This window comes from Muscardinus avellanarius, assembly GCF_963383645.1.
Source record: "Muscardinus avellanarius genome assembly, chromosome: 1".
In the NCBI taxonomy this organism is placed as follows: domain Eukaryota; kingdom Metazoa; phylum Chordata; class Mammalia; order Rodentia; family Gliridae; genus Muscardinus; species Muscardinus avellanarius.
The window spans coordinates 142,143,526-142,170,396 of record NC_137786.1 but is presented as its reverse complement, the minus strand read 5'-3'; the positions used below and the strand labels follow the sequence as shown (position 1 = coordinate 142,170,396).

At 42.6% G+C, this 26,871-nt stretch overlaps 1 protein-coding gene across 3 annotated transcripts in view; it reads right to left on the bottom strand.

Moving 5' to 3' along the window:
• The window catches only part of PPP2R1B (protein phosphatase 2 scaffold subunit Abeta), a gene marked incomplete at both ends in the record, with an annotated part of 44,145 nt that extends 24,562 nt beyond the window's left edge, over nt 1–19,583 (bottom strand). For 2 of the 3 annotated variants that reach the window (XM_080711566.1, XM_080711567.1), the window contains 10 exons: nt 1,836–2,009; nt 3,859–3,993; nt 4,332–4,402; nt 5,699–5,813; nt 6,349–6,504; nt 11,402–11,549; nt 12,038–12,270; nt 18,077–18,177; nt 18,583–18,673; nt 19,470–19,583. In XM_080711566.1, the coding sequence (XP_080567692.1) occupies nt 1,836–2,009; nt 3,859–3,993; nt 4,332–4,402; nt 5,699–5,813; nt 6,349–6,504; nt 11,402–11,549; nt 12,038–12,270; nt 18,077–18,177; nt 18,583–18,673; nt 19,470–19,583 (1,338 nt within the window). The remainder of the gene's footprint in view (nt 1–1,835; nt 2,010–3,858; nt 3,994–4,331; nt 4,403–5,698; nt 5,814–6,348; nt 6,505–11,401; nt 11,550–12,037; nt 12,271–18,076; nt 18,178–18,582; nt 18,674–19,469) is intronic. The other variant, XM_080711568.1, reaches the window with a different exon arrangement.
• Nucleotides 19,584–26,871: the final 7,288 nt, after the last annotated feature.

Genomic DNA, 26,871 nt, shown 5'->3' with positions numbered 1-26,871 from the left:
CCCAGGAGCACCCTACTTCCAAGCTATACCCCAGTCCTACTTTTTATTTTTTTATTTTGAAACAGGGTCTCATTAAGTTGTGAATGTCTCACTAAGTAGCTGAGGGTGCCACCAATCTGTGATACTCCTGTCTCAGCCTTCCAAGTACTGGGACTATAAGTGCGTACCAATACGCCCAAGCTGACTAAATTATTAAAAAATATATATTTACATGTAAAAGAAATTAAGAACATCTATAGTGTCAAAAAGCTGAAATTGTAAAACAAATGTCCACTACTGATGCATGTCAACCCTGCCAGATAGATTTAAGTCAGCCAAAGGTGCCATCTGCCTTGCTTCCAAACTGTTCTGTATATTTAGCAGCCCATGGAAATGTTCCAGGTCTAGAAGAACAGAGGTTAAAAGAAATGGTACTAAAATTCATCCTCTGCTGGGCATGGCGGTGCATGCTTGTGATCCCAGCGCTCAGAAGGCTGAGACAGGTGGACTGTACAAGTTCGAAGCCAGCCTCAACTACTTAGTGAGACTCTCAGCAACTTAGTGAGACCCTGTTTCCAAATAAAATAGAAAATAGGTCTGGGAGTATAGCCCGGAGGTAGAAAACCTCTGGGTTCCACCCCCAGTAACACACACACACACACACACACACACACACACACACACACACAAATCATCCTCCCTTCAACAGTTGTTTCAGGCTTCAGCAAACCCATTAGCCACTGATACTTTCAATTACAAGAGAGTGAACCATGACAGTCACTGGTGGAGAACAGGAAATGACCCTCAGAATTTGGAAGTGACAGTAGAAAAGGTGACAAGATGACTTTAACCCTATCAGATATGCTGGTATCTTGAACAATGGAACACTTCAAGTTTTATAAAACATACAATGCCAGACATCTACAAGATGTTATGTTCATAAACTAAGTCTCCTCGAGTTAGCAATACAAATTCAGTGATCCAAGCAAAGAAATAAACCCCATAGACTGTGATCTGAACACAATGGAAGTGGAGGAGGAAAGCACAAACTGTAGCAATGTCAGCAGTAAACTATAGGAGCTTTCTCAAAAACATTCGGGTATTCACTTATTCAACAATCAACAAATGTTAATGCCTAATTAATGCCAAGCACTAAGGTAGCCACTATAAAGAAAACACCAAGCTGACCCTGCCCTAAAAGAGATCACTCGTCTATCTCCTAGAGTGTCACTATAGTAACTGCTACCAACAGAATACAGAGTATATCAAACTTAGCACTATCCAGGGCACCTACTGAAAAAGAAAGGATGTGTCTGCAATATCTGACCTTTCAACTACAGTGGTTTTCAGAGAAAACTAATCACAAAACTTAAGTAGTAACAAATAATGGCCCAAATAACTAGCATTATAAACTCTTCTATATGGTGATTCCTCAACTACCTTAATCAGAATATAGGAAAAGTGGTTCTTAGGGAAATTTTGCTTAGAACATAGGCAAATTGTCTTTAAAGAAAAGCAAAGCTCACTTATCTTAAAACCCTATTTCCCTTTTCTTTTCCACTGATTAGTCCTTAAACATATATGCATTAAATATTACAAAATTTGTTACATAGATCACAAAATTGATAATATTCTTCTATAGCTTTGTTTTTAGACAGCAATAAGTTAAAATGTGTTTCTAAAATACCTTTCTATTTGAAGTTAATGCACTAATGAAAATGAAAGTCATCCTACAGGTAACAAGGACAAAATTATACTTTGCTGCATCTAAATGAATAGAATCACCCACCCTCTCCGCCATGGGAAATCTCCACTATCTGATGCCACTCTTTGGTTCACAGAGCCCATATACTCACCAGCTGGCCTGCCAACAACGGCATATACTCAATGATGGCCAGTCGGACCCTCCACTTGGCATCTTCAGCCAGTTCCACTATGGCAGGAAGGAGAGACTGAGAGAGCTGGCGAATTCCAATCACTTCATTTACACAATCCAAATTGGAGATGATATTCAAACGGACTTCAGGACACTATAAAGACATAAGCCCCCAAAGACCACATGTAAAAAGCCCTCTGCTCAATGTTCTCCTATCATAAGGTAAAAAAACTGCCTTGGAAAGCTGGGATTTGGGGGGGGGGGGTGATACTGGGGGTGAATCTAGGACCTTTTCTACCTCTAGGCTACACTCCCAGACCTATTTTCTATTTTATTTGGAAACAGGGTCTAAGTTGCTGAGAGTCTCACTAAGTAGCTGAGGCTGGCTTTAAACCTGTGCAATCCTCCTGTCTCAGCCTCCCAAGCACTGGGAAACTGGGATCTTAAGTTCAAGGCCAACTTCGATAACCTAGACTCTGTCTTAAAATAAAAAACAGCTGGGTGTGGTGGCACACACTTGTAATCCCAGCATTTTGGAGGCTGAGACAGGAGCATCACAGTTCGCAACCAGCCTCAGCTACTTAGGTCCTTTGCAATTCAGTGAGACCCTGTTTCAAAATAAAGAATAAAAAATGGGGCTGAGGGTGTAGCTCAAAGGTAGAATGTCCCTAGGTTCCATCCCCAGTACCGCCAAAAGAATGAATGAATAAATAAATAAATAAATAAATAAATAAATAAATAAATAAATAAATATAAAAAACAAAAAAGAATGGGTACATAGCTCAGTGGTAGAGTATCCCTAGGTTCAACCCCCAGTACGAAAAGGAAAGAAAGAAAAGAAGAAAAAGCCCAAGCTCTAGAATTCAAATCTCAGATCTGCCATTGCTGAAACCTCATGCAAGTTATTTTTACCTCTCTGTACCTCAGCTTCCTCATCTATAAAATGGAAATAATAATTCTAACCTTATAGGATTATCATGAAAATTACATGTAGCAACACATAGAAAGCACTTATGATCTTACCTGGCACATATTAATTACTCAATAATTATTAATTATCATAATTTTGGTAACATAAGCTTAAATAAAGGATATTTTTAAATTAAAGATATATTAGTTTTAAAGATAAAGGACTAGTAAATATAAAGCAAAAAAAAAAAAGAGTCAATATTTTTAGGTCTTTAATGGATCCTTTTCTGAGGAACTTGTAACCCCATATCCAAACACATCAATTGTAAATTTAAAACAAGTTATATAAACCAGAATAGTGGCGTATGCTTATAATCCCAATACTTGGGAGGTTGAGACAGAAGGATCACAAGTTTGTGGCCAGACTCAGCAACTTAGTGAGATACTTTTTCAAAATGAAAAAATAAAATAGCCAAGTGTGGTGGCGCACATTTGTAATCCCAGCATTCAGGAGACTGAGACAGGAGGATTGAAGTTCTCGGCCAGCATCAGCTACTTAAGTGAGGCTTTAGGAAGGGAGGGAGGGAAAGAAAGAGAGAAAAAGAGAGAGAAAGGAAGGAGAGAGGGAGGGAGGGAGGGAAAGAAAGAGAAAAAGAGAGAAAGAAAGGAAGGAGGGAGGGAAGAAAGGAAGGTAGGTAGGTGGGTGAGGGCTGGGACTGTAGCTCAGGGTACAGTGCCCCTGAGTTCAAAATTAAGTAAATTTTTTAAAAATTGGTTTTTAAATACATTTTTATATTCTGAGTCCTATATTTTTAAAGTGGTACTGGGGATTGAACCCAGGGATAGTCTACCTCCAAACTACATTCCCAGCCCTATTTTGTTATGATACAGGGTCTTCCTAGGTTGATGAAAGTCTAATTACTTGTTGTGACTGTCCTCAAACCTGGATCCTCCTGGTCTCAGCCTTCCAAAAAGTGGGTTTACAGGTATGCACCACCACGCCCAGCTTGAGTCCTATTTTAGTAAAACCCCTAAGCCAAAATCATATCAAATCAATAATTATCAAAGGGAAGAAAATTTATAGCCAGACTCACCTCATCCTTTAACTGAGCTAAAAAAAGAGGTAGAAGATGTTCAATGGTATTCTCTTTGCCCAGAATGGTAGACAATCCCATAATTACTGACGCTAGAGCCGATTTGACATGTTGATTGGTATCAGTTACTAATTCCTAAAATAAAATAAAAATTAAAAGCCTTTCTTTTCGCAAGACAAGAGAAGCCTAAATACCAGCTCCCAAGGGACTGAAAGATAGCTTTATTTCTGTATTGACTCCTCAAACCATCTTTTAGGTGAACTATCTAAGTAAGTACCAAAGAGCAATTTACAATTATAATAGGCATTAATAAGTGATAAATAATAATGTCACAAATTAACATATCTATCCCATTCATTCCTTATCTACCTTTAAATTCCAAGAGCTTTAAAGTAAAAGAAAAAATAACATTGAGGTAAGGTTTACCTTCATACAAGAAAGAGTGAAACAAAATAAATGGAAGTTAAATGTACCTTTATATATGGCAGAATTTGATTCATAATTATGGTCTCTCTACCTTCAATGGGCAAGTTCTCACAAAGTTCTAAAAGAAAGAGAAAAATAATGCTTTCATAGAACTTGGTTTAAAAGAAGCCAAATGAGGAAATTTAGTCAGGATTTTTTGTTTGTTTGCTTGCTTGTTTTTTTTTTTTTGGTGGTACTGGGAATTGACCCCAAAGGCATACCTCCACACTACACTACCAGCCTGACTTTCTATTTCTTATTTGGAAACAGGGTCTCAGCAGGTTGCTGAGAGCCTAAGTTGCTGAGTCTGGCTTCCAACTTGCGATCCTCCTGTCTCAACCTCCCAACTGGGATTACAGGCGTGAGCTACCATGCCTGGCTCTAATCAGGTTTTAAGTGAATAAGCTGTAACAGGGAAAACTACACTAATCTTATCAATCTCTATGCCAATAGGTATCAAACCAATCCAATCTGTGGGTTTATTGTTTAATAGAAACAAGATAAATTGGTTGCTTAATTTGAAACATAAAGAGGCAGCTTAATATGACAATGTGACATTTTCGTATAATGAATCATCTCTACTTATTTGAAACCATACTCTAAAATAAAATACATGCAAAATTCACCATTTAAAAAAAAAGAAAGCTGGGCGTGGTGGCGCACCCTTGTAATCCCCACGCTTGGGAGGCTGACAGGAGGATCGCACAGGTTTAAAGCCAGCCTCAGCTGCTTAGTGAGGCTCTCAGCAACTTAGTGAGACCCTGTTTCCAAATAAAAATATAAAACAGGTCTGAGAGTATAGCCCAGAGGTAGAAAGCCTCTGGGTTCCACCCCCAGTACCACCACCACCAAAAAAAAAAAAAAAAAAAAAAAAAAGAAAGCCAGGCATGGTAGCACACACTTGTAATCCCAGTACTTGGGAAGCTGAGATAGGAGGATCTGGGTTTGCAGACAGCCTCAGCTACTCAGTGAGGCCCTCTACAACTTAGTGGGACTATTTCAAAATAAAGAATTAAAAAATAAGATTAGGGGTATAGCTCAGAGGTAGAACACCCCTGGGGTTCAATCCCCAGCACCACCAAAAAAAAAAAAAAAAAAAGGCACCAGACAAGCATGGTGGTACATACTGGTAATCCTAGTACATGGGAGGCTGAGAAAGGAGGATCTCAGATCTCAACTTCATGGCCAACCTCAGCAATTTTAGTGAGACCAGTTGCAACTCAGTGAGAACCTGTTTCAAAATAAAAGAATAAACTAGGTTAGGGGTATAGCTTGGAGGTAGAAATGCCCCTGGGTTCCATTCTTAGTACCACAAAAACAAAAACATTCAAAATAAATAATACATGTTACAATGCAAATTGAAGTCTGTTTTAACCTTTTACTTTGTGGGCAGCAGCTGCTCGGACTTCAGCTTCGCAGTCTTTTAGCAGGTTCTGAAAGGCGGGGATGAGGTCATTTAAGGTGATTTTAGAACCCACAGCTTTCTGGAGCTATAAAAGAATTTGTACAGATTTTAATGTATATGAACAAAATGATGCAATCTTCAAATATATGTTTTTACACTATCCATTTAAACAACAAGCACGTGTGGTGGCCCATGCCTGCAGTCCCAGTGTTTGATTGGCTGAGACAGGAGGATGTCAGGTTAAAAGCCAGCCCAGCAATTCAGGGAGACTCTCAGCAGCTTAACAAGAGCCATGTAGCTGGAGGTAGAACGCCTCCAGGTTCAGTCCCTAGCACCACCACAAACACACAAAATGCAATCCCTACTCAGGAATCTGAGGCAGGAGGACTACAGGTTAGAGGCCGGCCTGTAGTGACTCAGCAACAGCCTGTTTAAAAATAAAAAAGGACTGGACTCTAACTCAGTGGTAGAATACCTTGAGGTTCCATTCTCAGTACCATACACCCATACACAAAGAACTAAATAAGAAACTTTTGATACAACTGCTTATCTGTGGGTTTTTTGCTTTGGGTTTTTTTTTTTTCTCTTTAGTACTTAAAATGCCCACGCAGTAATTTTACCTCTGAAAATTTGTCAGCTACCATATAGCGAACTCGCCAAGATTTATCTTCTGCTGCTTGTCGAAGTGTAGGCATTACCATGCCCTCAAGGTCATCTTGAGACAGTAATTGGGCAATACTGACACAAGCTTCCACAGCTAAGAGGCGCACTGAATCCTAAAGGAAAAAATTTCTGTTAGACAATATTGACTGAAAGTCACAGGGCACTGTGTGTGATGTAAAGCAATGCTGCTGGAGTGTTGTTTAAAAAGAGAAGAGGAAAGAGCCAGGCATGGTGGCTGGCGCACACTTGTAATCCCAGAATTCGGGAGGCTGAGACAGAAAGATTGCAGTTCGTGGACAGCCTCAGCTACTTAGTGAGGCCCTCTGCAACTCAATGAGACCCTGTTTCAAAATAAAGAATAAAAAATAGGGCAGGGGTGTAGCGCGGAGGTAGAATGTCCCTGGGTTCCATCCCCAGTACCACAAAAAACAACAACAACAACAAAATAGATTTAAGCAGCCAGGTGTGGTAGCCCACGCTTGTAATACCAGTACGTGGGAGGCTGAGACAGGACAATCACAGGTGTGCAGCCAGCCCCAGCTACTTACAAAGGCCCTCCACAAGTCAGTGAGACCCTGTTTCAAAGTAAAGAATAAAAAATAGGACTGGAAGTATAGCTCAGGGGTAGAATGCTTGCATTCAATCCCCAGTAGTACAAAAAAAAAAAAAAAAAACACCAGATTTAAATGTAGACCATCAAAGACTTTGAGGCAACCACATCTAGAAAAACACAACAGAAAGAAATTTGAAAAGTATAGGATTAATGAAGTCAGTTTTCCAGATGTAAAGACTGCCAAATGTCAATGTGACACCTATATACACCCTTTGAGCAAGTGAAAATATACATAACTAAAACTCAGTTGGAAATTAGGAATTTACATTGTCAACCTGGAATCACACATATAGAAGTAGAAAATGAAAGCACGTAGCCGGGCGTGGTTGCGCACGCTTGTAATCCCCGCGCTTGGGAGGCAGAGACAGGAGGATCGTGCAGGTTCGAAGCCAGCCGCGCGTGCGCTGGCTTAGGAGACCCTGTTTCCAAATAAAAATGTAAAAATAGGTCTGGGAGTGTAGTCTGGAGACAGAAGGGCTTCCAGGAACCCCAGTACCACCAAAAAAAAAAAAAAAGAAAATGAAAGCACGTAAATATATAGAAACACCCAAGAGAAAGAGGACAAAAATGTAATGCATACACATGATATTAGTATGTACATACACACACACACACACACACACACACACACATAACAAGAGAGATGACAGTGACTACAACTTTCCAAAATATTACAAAATTTTTAAATGTAGATCAGATCAACAATAATTGACTGTAAGCCTAGGACACTCACTCTATCTAAGTGAAAAGGCAAAAAAAAAGGCAGAACTAGATTTTTGGTAGTGGCTCTACAAGATATTTCTGAGGCTAAATCAAGGAACTACTGTGGTCTATTGAAATATATTTTTTCAGAACTCCTGATTTTCTTCCCTATGTGTTTTCCTCCCAGAAACTTCTCCATCTAGACAATGCCACCACTATCCACCCACCTGCTCAAGCCACAAATCCAGATCTTGATTCCTCTTCCTTTATCCAAAGCAGCAGCACTAGGTTTTCCCAACCCCACCTGCAAACTCTGTACATGGTTCCTTTTTGTCTCCACTACCACTGAATTCATGACTATCAACTCTTGCCTATGTCTCTTAATTTCTCTTCCGATTCTATTATCCCTCTTACAATTGAGTTTCCATCCAAACCCCAGAATCTTTTTTTTTTTTTTTTGCATGTCTGGAGATGGAACCCAGGGGCATTCAACCTGAGCTATATCCCCTGCCCTATTTATTTTGAAACGGGGCCTCACTGAGTTGCAAAGGGCCTCACTAAGTAGCTGAGTCCCAAATGATGGGACTACAAGTTTATAAGCAAGTGACCTTTTAAAAATGCAATTGCAGTGGGGCGTGGTGGCACATGCTTATAATCCTAGCATTCAGAAGTCAGGGAGATCGTGGTTTGTGAACAGCCTCAGGTACTTAGCGAGACCCTTCTCAACTCAGTGGGACCCCATTTCAAAAAATAAAAATACTAAAAAATAGGACTAGGGGTGTAGCTTAGAGGTGCAACGGCCCTGGGCTCCATCCCCACTACTGAAGAAAAAAAAAAAAAGTGCAATTGCAGCCAGGCATGGTGGCATGTACTTGTAATCTCAGCATTTGGGAAGCTGAGACAGGAAGATCATGGTTCGCAGACAGCCTTAGCTACTACTTAGTGAGGCCCTTTGCAACTCAGTGAGACCTTGTTTAAAAATAAAGAATAGAGCCGGGTGTGGTGGCGCACGCTTATAATCCCCGCGCTTGGGAGGCTGAGACAGGAGGATTGCACAGGTTTGAAGCCAGCCTCAGCTACTTAGTGAGGCTCTCAGCAACTTAGTGAGACCCTGTTTTCAAATAAAATATAAAATAGGTCTGGGAGTATAGCTGGAGGTAGAAAACCTCTGGGTTCTACCCCCAGGACCACCAAAAAAAAAAAAAATGTGGCTAGTAGAAAACTTAAAATGAATAGGAAACTCACTGTATTTCTGTTAATGCTGTTTTAAAATAGTAGAGTTAAGATAATATTACTTTTAAGGGAGTGGGGAGTGGAGAAGAGAGGGACTGTATGTGGAAGGGAACAGGAATGGGCTTCTGGAGTAATGGCTGACAAAATGATGCTTCCTTTCATAGATGAGATAGTTATAAAATGGTATTACCATATAATAATTCATTAAATTGCCAGGCGTGGTGGTGCACGCTTGTAATTCCAGCATTTGGGAGGCTGAGACAGGACTACAGTTCATGGCCAGCCTCAGCTACTTAGTGAGGCCCTTTGCAACACACTGAAACCCTGCATGCTTGGCAATCCCAGCGTTTGGGTGGCTGAGACAGGAGGATCCCACAGGTTCGAAGCCAGCCTCAGCTACTTAATGAGGCTCTCAGCAACTGTGAGACCCTGTGTCCAAATAAAGTATAAAAAAAGTTGGGGAGTATAGCCTGGAGGTAGAAAAGACCCTGGGTTCCATCCCCAGTACTGCAAAATAAATAAATAAATAATCTGAAAGATTTACTACCTTTAAAATCAGAATCTGAAAAATGAGACTCATCAATATGAATCTTGGTAGTGCCTGGTCCTGTACACATGAAGTGATGCAGGGCAGATGAAAAGCTTAAGACTCTTCCTCCAGGAACTAAGGGGGCTGACCCTTCTAAGCACCATTACAGAGAAACAATAGAGCCTAGCTATGAAGCCATGACCTCCAGAGCCAAATAGCCTAGATTCAAATCCAAGTTTCACTACTGCTAACTATACAACTTGAGCCAGATGCTTAAATTTTCTGTAAAATGAGGTATTTATCTGTTGGAGATATTGTAAAGACTGAATTAAAGGTTTAGAAACAGTCAACCCTCTGTATTCATGGACCACCAAAGATCAAAAATATTTGGGGGAAAAATTCTTACCTGAACATATGCAATATATTTTCTTGTCATTCAGTCCATAATACAATATAACAATCACTTACATTACATTTGAATTATATTAGGTATTATTATGTAATCTAAAAATGACTTAATACATATGCATGTACACAGGTAACATTTACATACAAGAACTGAGTATCCACAGATGTTTATACTCTTGGATGGCCCTGGGGCAAATCCTCATGCTCCCCATACAGAATACTTCCTTTAGATGTTTTGCTATTTTTATTGCTATTTCTATAGCAAAACAAACAAACAAACAAACAAACACTAAACCCTGGATTTAAAATTGCTATTTTGCAGTTGGGTGTGATGGCACATGCCTGTAACCCCAGCACTTGGGAGGCTGAGATACAAGGATTACAAGTTTGAGGACAGTGTCAACAAGTAATTAGACTATCATCAACCTAGTGAGACCCTGTTTCAAAATGAAAAAATAAAATGGGGTTGGGAGTATAGCTCAGAGACAGTATGCCTCTGGGTTCAATCCCCAGTACCCCCGTAAAAAAACTTGCTATTTTGTGAAGTAATCTCATATAATAGTGCAAAGATCAAATAGCTTTCCTAACACATTTTTTACTTATCTAAAAGTTAAAATTCCAGAAAATACTACTATCCCACATCACAACAGAACCTGCAATTCGCAAAGGTTTGTTATTTCTTAATGCAGTTTTGGTGTTCCTTTCTAATTATGGCTCACGTTTCCTCTTAAACTCCTCCTCAACAGCTGCTAATCAAAAGAGAAAATCCGTCTGGTTAAGAAAGAAACGAGAACACTGAGGTAGGCAGGAATGAAGTATTAATTTTATAAGAAAGAATCCTAACATAAGAACCAAAACTGCTCCACGAAATGTTTAAAATGTTAGAGGCGAGAGCTTGTGGTGCTCCATGCTGGTAATTCCCATGCTTGGGAGGATAAGACAGAAAGACAGCAGGTTCCAGGCCAGTCTCAGAAATTTAGCAAGACCCTCAACAACTTAGCAAGACCCTGTTTGAAATAAAAAATAAAGAGATGGTAGTAGCCGGATGTGGTGGCGCATGCTTGTAATCCCTGCATTTGGGAGGCTGAGACAGGAGGATGCAAGTTCGCCGATAGCTTCAGCTACTTAGTGAGGCCCTTTGCAACTCAGTGAGACCCTGTTTCAAAATAAAGAATAAAAAAATAGGACTGGGGGTGTAGCTCAGAGGCAGAATACCCCTGGCTCTCATCCCTAGTACTGCAAAAAAATAAATTAAAAAAAAGATATGGGGTATAACTCAGAGGTAGAACATCCCTAGGTTCAATCGCTAGTATCTCACACATACACCCCCCCACACACACACACACACACAAGTTAGAGAAGAGAAACATTATCTGAGTCCCTTAAATACTGAAGAATTACTTTACCTGTTCATCTGAAGCTAAATTAGTGAATAATGGAACAATTTCAGTTTTCACACTGTCTAATTCCAAAACTTTCGCAAATTCGCCCAATTCGTCCCTTAAATACTGAAGAATTACTTTACCTGTTCATCTGAAGCTAAATTAGTGAATAATGGAACAATTTCAGTTTTCACACTGTCTAATTCCAAAACTTTCGCAAATTCGCCCAATTTGGAAGCAGCAGCACGTCGTACCATTGGTGTGTCATCTGAACACAAGGAGCGGAAGTGCCTACAACAAAATAATGAAGGTATTTCCTATAAAACTATCAACTAGGCCAGGCGTGGTGGCGCATGCTTGTAATCCCCACACTTGGGAGGCAGAGACAGGAGGATGGCACAGGTTCGAAGCCAGCCTTGCGGGCTTAAGAGACCCTGTTTCCGAATTTTAAAAACATATAAAAATAGATCTGGGAGTGTAGCCCGGAGGTAGAAGGGTTTCCAGGAACCCCAGTACCACCAAAAAGAAATAAATAAAATAAAACTATCAATTAAAAATGCACCAACACAGACATTTTAGAGATTTTTTCTTACAAACATCAATGATTAGGCTTCTACTCAGAGAAGTAACAAAAGCATTGGTATATTCAACTGGATAATAAAAAAACAACATCACAATGCTGCTACCCTGGAATTGGCCACTCACTGGTACCAGAGTTCTGTATAAATTGTCAGCTGAGTCCCCATTAATCCCAAATAATGAAAAATACCATATCTTACTGTCTAATTTCTGCCTTGACAGCATTTGAAGCCCTGGGATAGCAAACGCTGAACAAACCACATGCAGATGTACGAGAGGTAAACCAATCCCCACTGGCTAGCCGTTTCACCAGAGGTACAAAGTGGGCTTCCAGGGCAACAGGAGTATGCTCCTGGGAGATCTGCCTCAGGGACTCCACAGCCTTGTCTCGAACAACAGTCTCTTCCACAGTCGCCAGACTTTCCAAAGGAGGCTGAATAGATCAAAAAGGAAAGGCAGAGAAGAAAAATCAGTGCATCAGAAATAACTGTCACCTTCAATGTGACTGAAGGGAAGTGGTGCATGTAACCAGAATGTTAGCTACATCATACCAAATGGTTACTTTCAGTTCACACAGTGATAACATATGGTGTGGCCAACCTGAAGACATGACTTCTGTAGAAAAGCCAAGATACCATGTCCCAGATGGCAATTTCCAGATGGTGTCTACAAATGACAGTGGAAGAGACTCGACACAGTACTAATATTATTGGGAGCTGAATCACTAAGTTTGAATGATATGTAGTGCCGGGCGTGGTAGCGCACGCTTGTAATTCCAGAGCTTGGGAGGCTGAGACAGGAGGATCGCACAGGGTTGAAAGCCAGCCTCAGCTACTTAGTGAGGCTCTCAGCAACTCAGTGATACCCTGTTTCCAAATACAGTATAAAATATGTCTGGGAGTATAGCCCAGAGGTAGAAAAGCCCCTGGGTTCCACCTCCAGTACCACAAAAAAATAAAAAAATGATAGGCAGCCAAATTCATACAAGACTGTTTATTTCCTTGACCAACACTGAGCACCACAATTACAATTATATGATGACATTTTTGTGAGGTCACTTGAGTCCATGGTTTTTTTTTTTTTTTTTTTTTTTTTTGGTCTTGGTAGTTGAACCCAGGGACATTCTACCTCTGAGCTACCCCAATTTGAAACAACATTCTACTAAGTTGCTGAGGGCCTCACTAATCTAGAAGCTACAATCCTCCTGATTCAGCCTCTCAAGTACTGAGATGCGCCACCATGTCTGGCTGAGTCCCTGGCTTTTAGAGCACTATTCTGGCATTCCCGGAGGTATGAACAATCCGTCCTCTAGCTCCACGCCATCAACTTATCTAACTTATAAAAGGTTAACACAAAACAACCTTTTTCCAGAAAGTTTTTAGAATCTTTCAAAAATTTTCTGTAAATGCCGGACGTAATGGCACACGCTTGCAATCCCAGTGCTGGGGAGGCTGAGACAGGAGGATCACACAGGTTCAAAGCCAGCTTCAGCTACTTAGTGAGGCTCTCAACAACTTAGTGAGACCCTATTTCCAAATAAAGTATGAAATAGGTCTGAGAGTATATCCCCGAGGTAGAAAAAACCCTGGGTTCCACTCCCAGTACCACAAAAAAAAAAAAGTTTCTGAAAGAACAATCAAAGAGTATAAAGTTGATAAGAGACCTAAGAGATCAAAGGGTGTGATGGTCTGGACTGAGATTAATAACTGCATTTTATATGGCCCAGCAAGAAATGAAAATAGGCTGAGACCAGAGGAGGATCATGGTTCATGGACAGCCTCAGCTACTTAGTGAGGTCCTCTGCAACTTAGTGACACCATCTCAAAATAAAGAATAAGAAATAGGGGAGGGGGTATAGCTTGAAGGTCGAATGCCCCTGAGTTCCATCCCCAGACCTGCAGATAAATAAATAAATAAATAAATAAATAAATAAATAAATAAATAAAAATAGGCTGATTCTTTGAACCTCTGCCTTTCTGGGTTTGCATTTAGTCCAGGCAATTCAACATATGCCACAAGCTGCACATGTTAAAATATAAAACTCCACATGTTGAGCTGAACTACAGAGTGAACAGAAAGACAATGACATGAAGAAGGGAGCATTTCTAATAATACATTTCAAAAAATCATTTGATACACAGATAGATAGTACTCAGCCTACCTAGAAGATAGAACCCTATTGAAAAGATACTGTTTCTTACTTGTAAAGGTCTTTCATGATCAGTCCCCTCCCTATGTGAATTCCTCTCAGAAAGTACCACTGGAAAGTTTGTCATTACCACAGAAAAAGGCCAAACTCCACAGAATTAACTGAGTTTTCTCTTGATCTAAATTTATTCTTTAATTAATTTATTTATTTATTTTTTGGCGGTTATGGGGATGGAACCCAGAGGCATTCGACCTCCAAGCTACACCCCCTGCCCTATTTTTTATTCTTTAATTTGAAACCAGGTCTCACTAAGTTGCAGAGGGCCTCACTAAGTAGCTGAGGCTATCTGCAAACCACAATCCTCCGGTTTCAGCCTCCCAAATGCTGGGATTACAAGCGTGCGCCACCACGCCCGGCATTATTCTTTAATTTTGAAACAGTGTCTCACTAAGTTGTAGAGTGCCTCACTAAGCAGTTGAGGTTAGCTGTTAACCTGTGATCATCCTGTCTCAGCCTCTCAAGTACTGAGATTACAAGCATGCACCACTATGCCCAGCTCCGCTGAGTTTTGTTTTGGCAGTACTGGGGATAGAAAACAGGGGCACTGTACCTCTGAGCTATACCCCAACCCTATTTTTTTAGTCTATTTATTTCAGTACTGGGGATGGAACCCAGGGGCATTCTACTTCTGAGACACCCCCAGCCCTAATTTTTTTATTCCTTTTTTTTGGTGGTACTGGGGTTCCTGGAAACCCATTTACCTCCGGGCTATCCTCCTCCTCCCAGACTATATATATATATATATATATATATATATATATATATATATATATTTATAAACAGGGTCTCTTAAGCCAGCAAGGCTGGCTTCAAACATGCATGATCCTCCTGTCTCTGCCTCCCAAGCATGGGGATTACAAGCATGCACCACGACACCTGGCTATTCCTTATTTTTTTATTTTTTTATTTTTATTTATTTATTTATTTATTTTTTGGTGGTACTGGGGGTGGAACCCGAGGCTTTCTACCTCCGGGCTATACTCCCAGACTCATTTTATATTTTATTTGGAAACAGGGTCTCAATAAGTTGCTGAGAGCCTCACTAAGTAGCTGAGGCTGGCTTCGAACCTGTGCGATCCTCCTGTCTCAGCCTCCCAAGCACGGGGATTGCAAGGAGCGCCACCATGCCCGGCTCTATTCCTAATTTTTTAAACAGGGTCTCGCTGAGTTGCAAAGGGCCTAAGTAGCTGAGGTTCTCGCAATCCTGAATGACGGGATTACAAGCGTGCGCCACCACACCTGACTGTCCTTTTATTTTTGAAACAGGGTCTCAGTGAGTCGCAAGTGGCTTGCTAAGTAGCTGAGGCTGTCTGCCTCCCAAATGCTGGGATTACAAGCATGCACCGCCATGCCCGGCCAGTTTTTATTTATTTTGAAAGACGTTCTTCCTATGTTGTTGAGAGACCTCACTTAACTGCGGAGGTTGGCCTCAAATCTGATATCCTCTTCTTTCAGCCTTCCAAGTACTGGGATTATAGGTATGCAACACTATGCTCAGCAAACGCATATTATTTTTGCACCATGGTAAAGCTAAAAAGTCGTAAATCAAACCATTGTGGATTGGAGATGTCTATAGTTTGGAAATAATGCAGTAATCCTGAGGGAACACTGTGGTGGTCTAGACTAGGGAAGTAATAGTAGAGGGAAATAGCAGTAGGAATGGAGGACAGAATACTGATTTGGAATATATTCACAATCTACAGAAGTAATGAATTAGACATGGGGAAGGAGCAAAAGAGAATTCAAGAATATTTTCTAGTGCTAGGGGTATAGCTCAATGGTAGAGAGCTTGCCAACCATGGCCAAGGCCGTAGGTTCAATCTCCAGCAAAGAAAAAGAAAAGAAAGAAAATATCTCCTGGGTTTTGGCTTCTATAACTGAGTAGATGGAAATATAACTAAATAAAAGACTTATTTTATTTTGGAAAGAAAACTGAATTCTATTTAGGCAGCATGCTAATTTTTTTGTGTATGTATACATATACAACCCAGGAGCATTCTACCTCTGAGCTTCACCCTAGCCCTATTACTCTTTTTTTTTTTTTGCCGGTACTGGGGATGGAACCTAGGAATATTTGACCTTCAGGCTACACCCCCAGCCATATTTTTTTTCTTTACTTTGAAGCAGGGTCTCACCAAGTTGCAAAGGGCCTCACTAAGTAGTAGCTGAGACTGTCCACGAACCACGATCCTCGATCCTCGTCTCAGCCTCCTAAATGCTGGAATTACAAGTGTGTACCACCACACCCAGCTCTATTTTTTATTCTTGATTTTGAAACAGTATCTAAGTTGCAGAGGGCCTTTCAAGTTGCTGAGGCTGGCTGCCAACCCATGATCCTCCTGTCTCAGTTTCCCAAGTATTGGGATTACAAGCATGTGCCACCACACCTGGCTTATTTTTTGTTTTTGAAACAGGGTCTCACAAGGTTGCTGAAAATCTCATTTAAGGCTGGTATCAAATCTGCAATCCTCCTGTCTCAGTCTCCCAAGTACTGGATCTCTGGAATTCCATGAAATGGTTATAGGTAGAGATAGAAACCTCAAGGCAGCATCATGTTGACAGCAGGTAATGCCCTAAAGCACTTTTCTTACCTTGTCTAACTGCTGAACTTTTAGTGATCCTTTTAAAACCTAGACCAGGGTGGAGCATTCACTTGAACCACCCCCCCCATGCCATTCTGGCATGGGGCTGTAACTATCTTCTGTATTTCTATCTTTTTAATAAACTTCTTTAAATCTTCAAAAATAAAATAAAATAAGAGCAGGGCGTGATGGCGCATGCTTGTAATCCCAGCATTCGGAAGGCTGAGACCTGGAGGATCACAGTTCACGGACAGCCTCAGCTACTTAGAGAGGCCCTCTGCAACTCAATGAGACCCAGTTTCAAAATAAAGAATAAAAAGTAGGGCAGGGGGTGTAGCTCGGAGGTCAAATGCCCCTGGGTTCCATCCCCAGACCCGCAAAAATAAATAAATAAATAAATAAATAAATAAAACCTAGACCAGTCATCATTTCTCAAAAACACTTCCTGATCATCCTAAATTAATCTCTTTTATTGTATGTGATACTAGAGAATGAATCATGAGTCTTTCTACTGAGCCACACCCCCCCAACTCTTTTTAATTTTTTTATTTTGAGACAGGTCTCACTAAGTTACCATGTGCTAACCTCAAACCTGCAATTATTCCATCTCAGCTTCCCAAGATCTAGGATTGCAGGCATGTGCCACCATTCCTGGAAATCCCTTTTTTATTTCTGTTATGTGGGTGTTTTGTATATGCTTATGTTTTCTTATTTAAGAATTATACAAGCCGGGCATGGTGGCGCACACTTGTAATCCGCGCACTTAGGAGGCGGAGACAAGAGGATTGCACAGGTTCGAAGCCAGCCATGCTGGCTTAAGAGACCCTGTTTCCAAATAAAAAAAATATAAAAATAGGTCTGGGAGTGTAGCCCAGAGGTAGAAGAGTTTCCAGGAACCCCAGTACCACTATCTGTTTATAAAAGTAACTATCTGTTTATAAAAGTAACTATTTGTTTATAAAAGACAAGGCCCTCATTCCACTCATATTATATTGTAATATAATATACTGGTCTTATACTATAACTTATTGTGCCTGATGTAGAAGGCTATCAATGAACGTTAACTGAATTTAATACTCAACCAAATTCACAAAGCCAGAAGCAAAAGCTATATGAACTAAAGATAAAATATTGCTAGATGAACTTCAAGAGTTCCAATTTCAGAAAGAAAAAAACTCTAAAAATAATTAAATCCTTTTCCTTCCCATCTCTAAATTAGTCTCCAGAAACAGAAAAAAAAATAAATAAAAAGTTGTTCTTATACTGGGCTGAAGACCAAGAAAGGGCAGAATTCAAAGTGAATGCATCATTTGTTCTCCCAATAGCTAATATGACTATCTGCCCATAAAAAGATCTGCATAATAAATGCTGATGTGTCTATCACCAAACAATGTGTCATTTATACTACACAAGTTCTAGAAGAAAAATAGGCAGTAAATACTACTCACCAGTAGACAGTGGGCAAAGTCGGGACCTCCCACCAGGCCAGTGAAATTTCCCAGTTGCTCAGCAAGAGCTAATAGTACCTCATCTTCATCATAAATTGTATCTGGAAATGGCAATCATACACTCATCAGTAAGGATAGATGGCCCTGAGCTGGTCATTCATATAAAAATAGAAAAAGATTCCACATGTAGATCATAAATGGTCCAGTCACAATCCTAACAGCATTTTTTCCTCCTTCACAATCAAGAGTCTTCCTGAATCTGTTTTATGGAATTAATTTGAAGTTCATACTCCCACATCAATTACCTTCCATTAGCTAAATGGTTAGTGTTTGGATATACCTAAACATAACATTACAATATGCTTTGTTCCTTTCTTTTGCACAGAAAATGCCAAGCTCAGTTTAGTACTTAGTGATACTCTTGGTAACAAAGTCTAGAAAATAATCAAAGTTTTGAAAGCCACGGGAAAACGGAGTGTCCATGCAGTTCTTTAACAGACACCAACCTGTCAGAAATGGCAGCAGTTCAGTTCGGGTCCTTTCTACTCCAAGTGCTAGAGCAATTGTCGATAACTTCTTAATACTGTTGAGACGGAGCTTTAGAAAAGAAAATGGAAAGAACAAAGTAAAGAAATGGATGCAATTGACATCAAAAGACAAAAGACAGGTGAAATAATAGCACAGAGGTCTAAAAAATAAAAACTTTCACTTAGCCTTTATTTATTATAATGAACCTCATTCGCCAGAAAATTCCCTAGGAGACGCACTGAAGGGCCCAGAAGAAAAATGAACCAATGAGACAATACCCAGGAAGTAAGATAAAAGAAGTTTAACAGCGATGAAGCAGGTCAAACAGTGGAATACACTCCTGCCTTCTCAAAGCCAAGTTCATCACAGCTGACACACTCATCCAAGGGTAATCAGCCATTCCACCCTCTTTCCAGCCAACAAGCCCAGCCGGTTTGCAGGTCCACGGCAAGGCCTCCCGCCGCCCTTCGGAGGGCCCGACCCCGCACTCCCCGCGCCCCCCGACCCCGCTGGCCCCTCGACCCCCGCGCCCCCCGACCCCGCCCTCCCCGCGCCCCCGGCCCCCCGACCCTTGCATCCCCCGACCCCACTCTCCCCGCACCCCCCCGCCCCCGCACTCGAAGCCGCCGCCGGAACCCGCTCTCCGCCCGCCGCCGGGTCCGGCGCCGCGCCGACGCCTCAGCTCCGGGGTTGGGGCGCCGGGGATGCCCGGCCGCAGCCCCCGGGTCCGCCCCGCCTCCCCGTCAAGTTTCAGCCCCGAGTCCCGCGCTTTCCGTCCCTGGGCCTCCGCGGCCGCGGCGCCGGCCTTCCCCTTCCACCGCGCGCCCCGCCGGCCCGCCTCGGCCCCGCAACCGCAGGCCAGTACCTGCACGTCCTCGTTGCGGAGCTCGTCGATTAAAACCGCGATTGGGTAGAGCGAATCGTCTCCATCGCCGCCCGCTGCCCCCGGGCCGGTCCCGGGCCCCGCTGCGCCCGCCATGTTCTTTCTCCTCCGGCTGGTCGCCGCCGCCCGCCCCGCGCCCAGGCCCCGCCCCGCGCCCAGGCCCCGCCCCGCGCCCAGGCCCCGCCCCGCGCCCAGGCCCCGCCCCGCGCCCAGGCCCCGCCCCGCGCCCAGGCCCCGCCCCGCGCCCAGGCCCCGCCCCGCGCCCAGGCCCCGCCCCGCGCCCAGGCCCCGCCCCGCGCCCAGGCCCCGCCCCGCGCCCAGGCCCCGCCCCGCGCCCAGGCCGGCTTGCTGGCTCCGAGGGATTGAGAGTGCATTTTTTTTGCGCTGCAGATGGGGACTCCCGCCAGATCCCCATTGCAGCAGTTGTAGGTTTGAACTCCATAAGAATGGTGGGCTGAAAAAGCAAATGGAACCCCTGCGCCCTTTCCCCAGCCTAAAGAAACAGGGGCAGGGATGCATTCTGCTGGACGTAGTCTTTAAGGAGCCAGGGACCTACCTGGATGACCAGTGTGGTGCCCTCTCAGGACTCGGGCAGGCCTGAGAGTGTGCCCTAGGCCAGGAGGAAGAAGTCTTTAGCGCCTCCCCCGACTTCATCCTGGCACTGCGCCACCGGGTCTCCAGCCCTAATTTCTCCACTGGGCCTGAAGCCTCCAACAGAAGCCCTCCACCTCTTCCTTTCGCCTGTTCGCCAGAATCCTAGCTGGCTCCTGCTCTGAAAGACAAATAACGCGGGCGGTGAGAGAAAATGAACAGTGCTGTCCAAACTCCCCAGTCAATATTTTTTCCACGCAAGCTGTTAAAAACATGCTGCTCTCTTGTTTTTGTGTTTCTTTTCAGTTTGGTACTGGAATGGTGCCTTCTGTTGTATTTTCTTCCTCCCATTTTTTAGCTCTTTAGCATTCAAGAAAAACAAGCAAAACTAGGACAAGCCTGAGTCCTTCCAAATTGGGCGGGGCGGCTACTTTGCGTACACAAGAAAGCCTACAGTGGCCTCCTTAGACCTCCAGGAGTCCTCAAAGGCCGATGTAGGAGAGGGGGTATGAGAGTTCCTTCTTGCAAAACTTAATGGAAAGTTTTCACTTCTCCTTGTAGGGCAGCACAAAAGAGCTAGAATGTTCTGTTTGTTTGTTTTGGACTGGAATTTAAGCAATTTGGAGTTCAAACTACATTGGATGATAACAAGCCCTGAAATGATATTCCTATATGTCTTATTAATAAAACTAGTCGGGTATCGTGGCACGCGCCTGTAATCCCAGTATGTGGGAGGCAGAGACAGGAGGATCACAGGTTCCAGACAGCCTCAGAACTTAGTGAGACCTTGTTTCAAAACAAAAAATAAAATCGGGTTAGGGGTGTAGCTCAGAGTTAGAATGCTACTGAGTAACACACACACACACACACACACACACACACACACAGAATAAGTACAATTTAGGAGTCAATATCTTATAGCACAGTGCTCTGGAAAGTCAACACAATAATAGGGATAGTCTGAGGACCAATGAACATGAGCAAGTTAGCTCTGTGGATGTATTATTCTCTAGGCTTTTTTAGTTTTATTTTTGTTTTTATAATTATATTTTTTCTGTACTGGGAATGGAATCCAGGGGCATTCTACCTCTGAGCTACAATCTCAGCCCTTTTTTTTTTTTTTTTTGTCTTTATTTTGAAGCAGGATCTCATGAGTTGCAAAGGGCCCCACTAAGTACGTAGTAGCTGAGGCTATCTGTGAACTGCGATACTCCTGTCTCAGCCTCCCAAATGCTGAGATTACAAGCATGCACCACCATGCCTGACTTGTTTTTATAATTCTTTTAGGTTTGCATAAGCATATTCTAGCTCATTAGGATGACTACTTTATTTTTTATTTTATTTTATTTTATTGGTGGTACTGGGGGTGGAACCCAGAAGCTTTCTACCTCTGGGCTGTACTCCCAGACCAATGTTATATTTAATTTGGAAACAAGGTCTCACTGAGTTGCTGAGAGCCTCACTAAGTAGCTGAGGCTGGCGTTGAACCTGTGCGATCCTCCTGTCTCAGCCTCCCAAGAGCGGGGATTACAAGCGTGCGCCACCACGTCCGGCCGGATGACTACTTTATAAATCAGCAGTGTCACATGATTTCATCACCTACGTTTTCGTGTATGCTTCAGTGCTGCTTTGATTATTCTGGGATAATGAGAAAAAAACAGATTGATTTAAAGTGAAAAAGATGTTTTCATGCACAAAATGAAAGCCAAATGACACCGTGGGCTTCGTGGTCTCAATAGTTCTAAAGAGGTGAGAAAATTAAGATGTCCTAGGTCATTTGATGAACTCAAAAGAAGCTGAGCAGGCAGTACCATAATTATGATATAAGGAATGGTTTTGTTTTTAAGAAGACATCATTTAGACTGGCGTGGTGGTGCACGCTTGTAATCCCAGCATTTGGGAGGCTGAGAAGGAGGATGGCTGTCCGCCAACAGCCTCAGCTACTTAGTGAGGCCCTTTGCAACTCAGTGAGACCCTGTTTCAAAATAATAAGTCTGAGGATGTACCTCAGAGGTAGAATGCCCCTGGGTTCAACACTCAGTTCCTCAAAGATTAAAAAATAAATAAAAATAAAAAGTATCATTTAGCCAGGCACAATGGCACACATGTTTAATCCCACTTGGGAAGCTGGGACAGAAAGATTGCATGTTCAAAGCCAGCCTCAGCAATTTAGTGAGATCCTGTCTCAAAATTTTTAAGAAAATAAGGAGGTTGGAAGTGTGGCTCAGTGGTAGAATGCTTCTGGTTCAATTTCAAGTACCAAAAAAAAAAAAAAGACATTATTTGTCATGCCAAATGAATATAGCCATATAGCCGAGGTGTGGTAGGTGGCTCATACTTGTAATCCCAGTACATAGGAGGCGGAGAAAGGAGGATTGAAGATTCAAGGCCGGACTCTGCAACTTGTGAGGCCCTCCACAACTTAGTAGGACCCTGTTTCAAAAAAAATAATAAAGACTAGCTGGGCATGGTGGTGCACACTTGTAATCCCCGCACTTGGGAGGCAGAGACAGGAGGATCATGCTGGTTCGGAGCCAGCCTCGCTGGCTTAAGTAACCCTGTTTCCACATAAAAAAAAAGTTACAAAAAATAGGTCTGGGAGTGTAGCCCATGGGAGTGTATCCCGGAGGTAGAAGGGCTTCCAGGAACCCCAGTACCACCAAAAATATAAAATAAAATAAAGACTAGGGCCAGTGGTATAACTTGGAGGTAGAATGCCCCTGGGTTCAATCCCCAGTACCACCAAAAATATTACCATAATATTATTAATTTGAATAGTTGTAATGCTTGTTTCATTTTATATTTAATTTGTAAATGTGCTTTGGTTTTTATTTGGTTTTATTGGTGCGCTATAGTCTCCATCATGATGTGGATCATGTTGGCAATGGTATACATTCACACAGTACTTGGTGCCCTCTCCCCTTCCCCATTTCCCTCCCTCCCGATACTGAGTGTCCAGGTTAGCAGTGTTATATTTACGTCACATAGGCGCATGTAGCTTTTCCATTAATGAACCTCAGCCTTCTTCCTCCTCTACCCTTCCTTCCTGGCTTTGCTGAGGTTTCCCCTCCACTATCTGCAGTTCTTCTAGTATCCCTAATATTTCCTAGTTTGGGCACATTAGAGCAAACATATGTCCCTTCTCTTTCTGTGCTTGGCTAATCTCACTTAACCTAATGTTTTCCAGGTCTTTCCATCTTCTTATGAATAATATAATTTTGTTCTTCTTTATTACTGAGTAGAATTCCATTGTGTGTATTTCCCATAATTTACAATTCATTCATCTGTTGATGGAGATCTAGGTTGGTTCCATATTTTGGCTATTGCGAATTGTGCTGCTATGAACATAGGTATGCATATGTTACTATAGTTCTCTGATTTCACTCCCTTTGGAAAGATACCCAGGAGTGGTATAGCCGGATCATATGGTGGATCCATTCCCAGTTTTCTTTTTTCTTTTTTCCGGGTTCACGGACAGTCTCAGCTACTTAGTTAAGCCCTTTGCAACTCAGTGAGAGCCTGTTTCAAGATAAAGAATAAAAAATAGGGCTGGAGGTGTTGTTCAGAAGTAGAATGCCCCTGGGTTTCAACCCCAGTACTGAAAAAAAAAAAAAAAAATAGGACCAGAGGTATAGGTCAGAGGTAGAATGCCCCTAGGTTCAATTCCCAATGCAGCCAAAAAACATTTTTTAAATTAAATTAAAAAAGAGTTGAAGGTAGCCAGGCGTGGTGGCGCATGCTTGTAATCCCCACGCTTGGGAGGCTGAGACAGGAGGATCACGCAGGTTCGAAGCCAGCCTCAGTTACTTAGTGAGGCTCTCAGCAACTTAGTGAGACCTGTTTCCAAATAAAGTATAAAATAGGTTTGGGAGGTAGAAAGCCTCTGGGTTCCACCCCAGTACCACCAAAAAAAAAAAAAAAAAAAAAAGAGTTGAGGGTATAGATCAGAGGTAAAATGCTTCTGTGTTCAATCCCCAGTACCAGTACCAAAAAAAAAAAAAAAAAAAAAAAAAATTCAGAAATGGTATAGGAAGCAAGGGTGGAGAAACACATTGTCAGTCCTACACACATCACCATCTAGATATTAGTGAAGGTTAGCAGTGCCTTCATATGCTAAAGAAAACTGGCACACTGATGCTACTTTGTTTAAAACTCAGATGCGATTTGCTTACCCAAGCACAATGAATGGGAGACCTGAAGAAGGACTATGATTAAATGTGAAATCACAAGCTGGGAAAAGAGGCGCCAGAAAATTGCCTGGTTTAAGAGTCGCCAAAGCTGGGCCTCACTCCCACCGCCGCCTCTGACTCAGGGCCGCCCACCTCTCCCTACGCCTCAACTGCACCTTCCACCCTTCACCCCAGTGACATCGAGCTCACCGCCTCTGGCTCCTGCTCCAGTCACTGTGATGCTATGAGAATAAAACAGGTCATAAACACGGGGATGCTAATAAACCCTTCAATAAAGAAAGGGATCAAAACAGACTGCAGCAGAAAGGAGCTATTTCAACAACTGGGCCAGATTCCTTTTTTTTTTTTTTTTTTTTTTTTTTTTGCGGGTCTGGGGATGGAACCCAGGGACACTCCAAGCCACACCCCCTGCCCTATTTTTTATTCCTTATTTTGAAACCGGGTCTCACTGAGTAGCAGAGGGCCTCACTAAGTAGCTGAGTCTGTCCTCAAACCACAATCCCCCAGTCTCAGCCTCCTGAATGCTGGGATTACAAGCGTGCGCCACCACGCCCAGCTACCAGACTCTCTTTCTATACCAAAATCTGAGCATGCTCAAGCCACTTCTATAAAACAGTGTAGTATTTGCACATAACTTGTGTATATCTTCACATATACTTTAATTCAAATCTAGAGTACTTATAATACCTAATACAATGCCAATGCTATGTAAATAGTTGTTATGCAAGCTGGGCATGGTGGTACACACCTGTGTACTTGGGAGGCCGAGACAGGAATACCATAGGTTTGAGGCTGGACACTTCCAGTTCAATTTATTTTTTATTTTGAAACAGACTTACTAAGCTGCCGAGGCTAGCCTTGAACCTGTGGTCTCCCTACCTCAGCCTCCCAAGTACTGAGATTCAGGTGTGCACCACCACTTCCAGCACTGGGTGCCCTTTTTGAAAACACCTTTTATTACATGGTAAGTTGAATCCCTGGGAGCAGAAAGGGGGAGGGAGAATATCTTCATTTAGCAAGGTAACTATGCCAAAACGATTTCTGGTTCTGTATTTCATTCATTGCAAAGGAGGAATGATCGCCGAGGCATTGATACTTTAAATTGATATTTATGCAAACAGTGCTATCATTCTGTGGAACTCAAGTAATTTCCCCTCAATATTTTCCCCTTGTTCCCTATCTGTGTTCTTTGTTTTACTTATTTAAGTAATGGGGACTGAGCTCAGGGGTGTCCTCTCCTCGGAGCTACACCTTCCACCATATTTTATGGGGTTTTTTTTTTGTGTGTGTGTGTGCGGGTCTGGGGATGGAACCCAGGGGCATTCGACCTCCGAGCTACACTCCCTGCCCTATTTTATATTCTTTATTTTGAAACTGGTCTCACTGAGTTGCAGGGTCCTCACTAAGTAGCTGAGGATGTCCGTGAACCGCGATCCTCCGGTCTCAGCCTCCCGAATGCTGGGATTACAAGCGTGCACCACCACGCCCGGCTATGTTTTATTTTGAAACAGGATCTTGCTAGATTGACAAGGTTTGTCTCAACCCTGTGGCATTCCTTTCGCGGCCTCCCAAGTACTGGGATTAGAGTATTGCAGGAGGCTGGTCCTCAGAAAGCAAAGGACAGAGGCTGGAGTAAGATAAAGCAAGTCTCTTTTCTCACCAATGAAGCCCAGTGAGCAAAGCTCCAGGTCTGAGCCCTGAAGAGTATCATCATAGGAATTATATTGCTCTGGTGAGACAGGTTTTGACTGGGGTAATAACAGGGAGGGGTACCGACACAGAGGCATAGGTCAGGTTTCATTTCTGCTTCCCTATATAGCCTCCCCCTGGCCAGGGCTGGGTGGCGCCATCTTGGGCTCCACATAGTTGGGAATGGGTAGGACTGTTCTGAATTTATTTTTATATTATTTATTTATTTATTTATTTATTTTGGTGGTACTGGGGTTCCTGGAAGCCCTTCTACCTCCGGGCTACACTCCCAGACCTATTTTATACTTTTGATTTGGAAACAGGGTCTCTTAAGCCAGCGCGGCTGGCTTCGAACCTGTGCGATCCTCCTGTCTCCGCCTCCCAAGCGCGGGGATTACAAGAGTGTACCACCACACCCAGTTAGGGCTGTCCTGAATTTAGCTGCCTTATGTTGGGGTCTTGGCTGCTGGGAGAGGCCTTGTTTTGTTCACCTCAAAAGGGGGCCTGTGAAGAACAGAGAATGCTTTATTCTTCTATCTTGTCCCTAGGCATTTAGCTAAGAGTTGTCTTCTAGGACATAGCTTGGCTGCTGCCTCAGCAGACATGGCCCATCATATCTGGCTTCTTTGTGGCAACTTTTTTTTTTTTGTGTGTGTGTGTGCGGGTCTGGGGATGGAACCCAGGGGCATTTGACCTCTGAGCTACACTCCCTGCCCTATTTTTTATTCTTTATTTTGAAACAGCGTCTAAGTTGTGGAGGACCTCACTAAGTAGCTGAGGCTGTCCGCGAACAGCGATCCTCCAGTCTCAGCCTCCCGAATGCTGGGATTACAAGCGTGTGCTACCATGCCCGGCCCCTATTTTATTTTTTATTTTGGAACAGGGTCTTACTATGTTGAGGAGGACCTCACAAG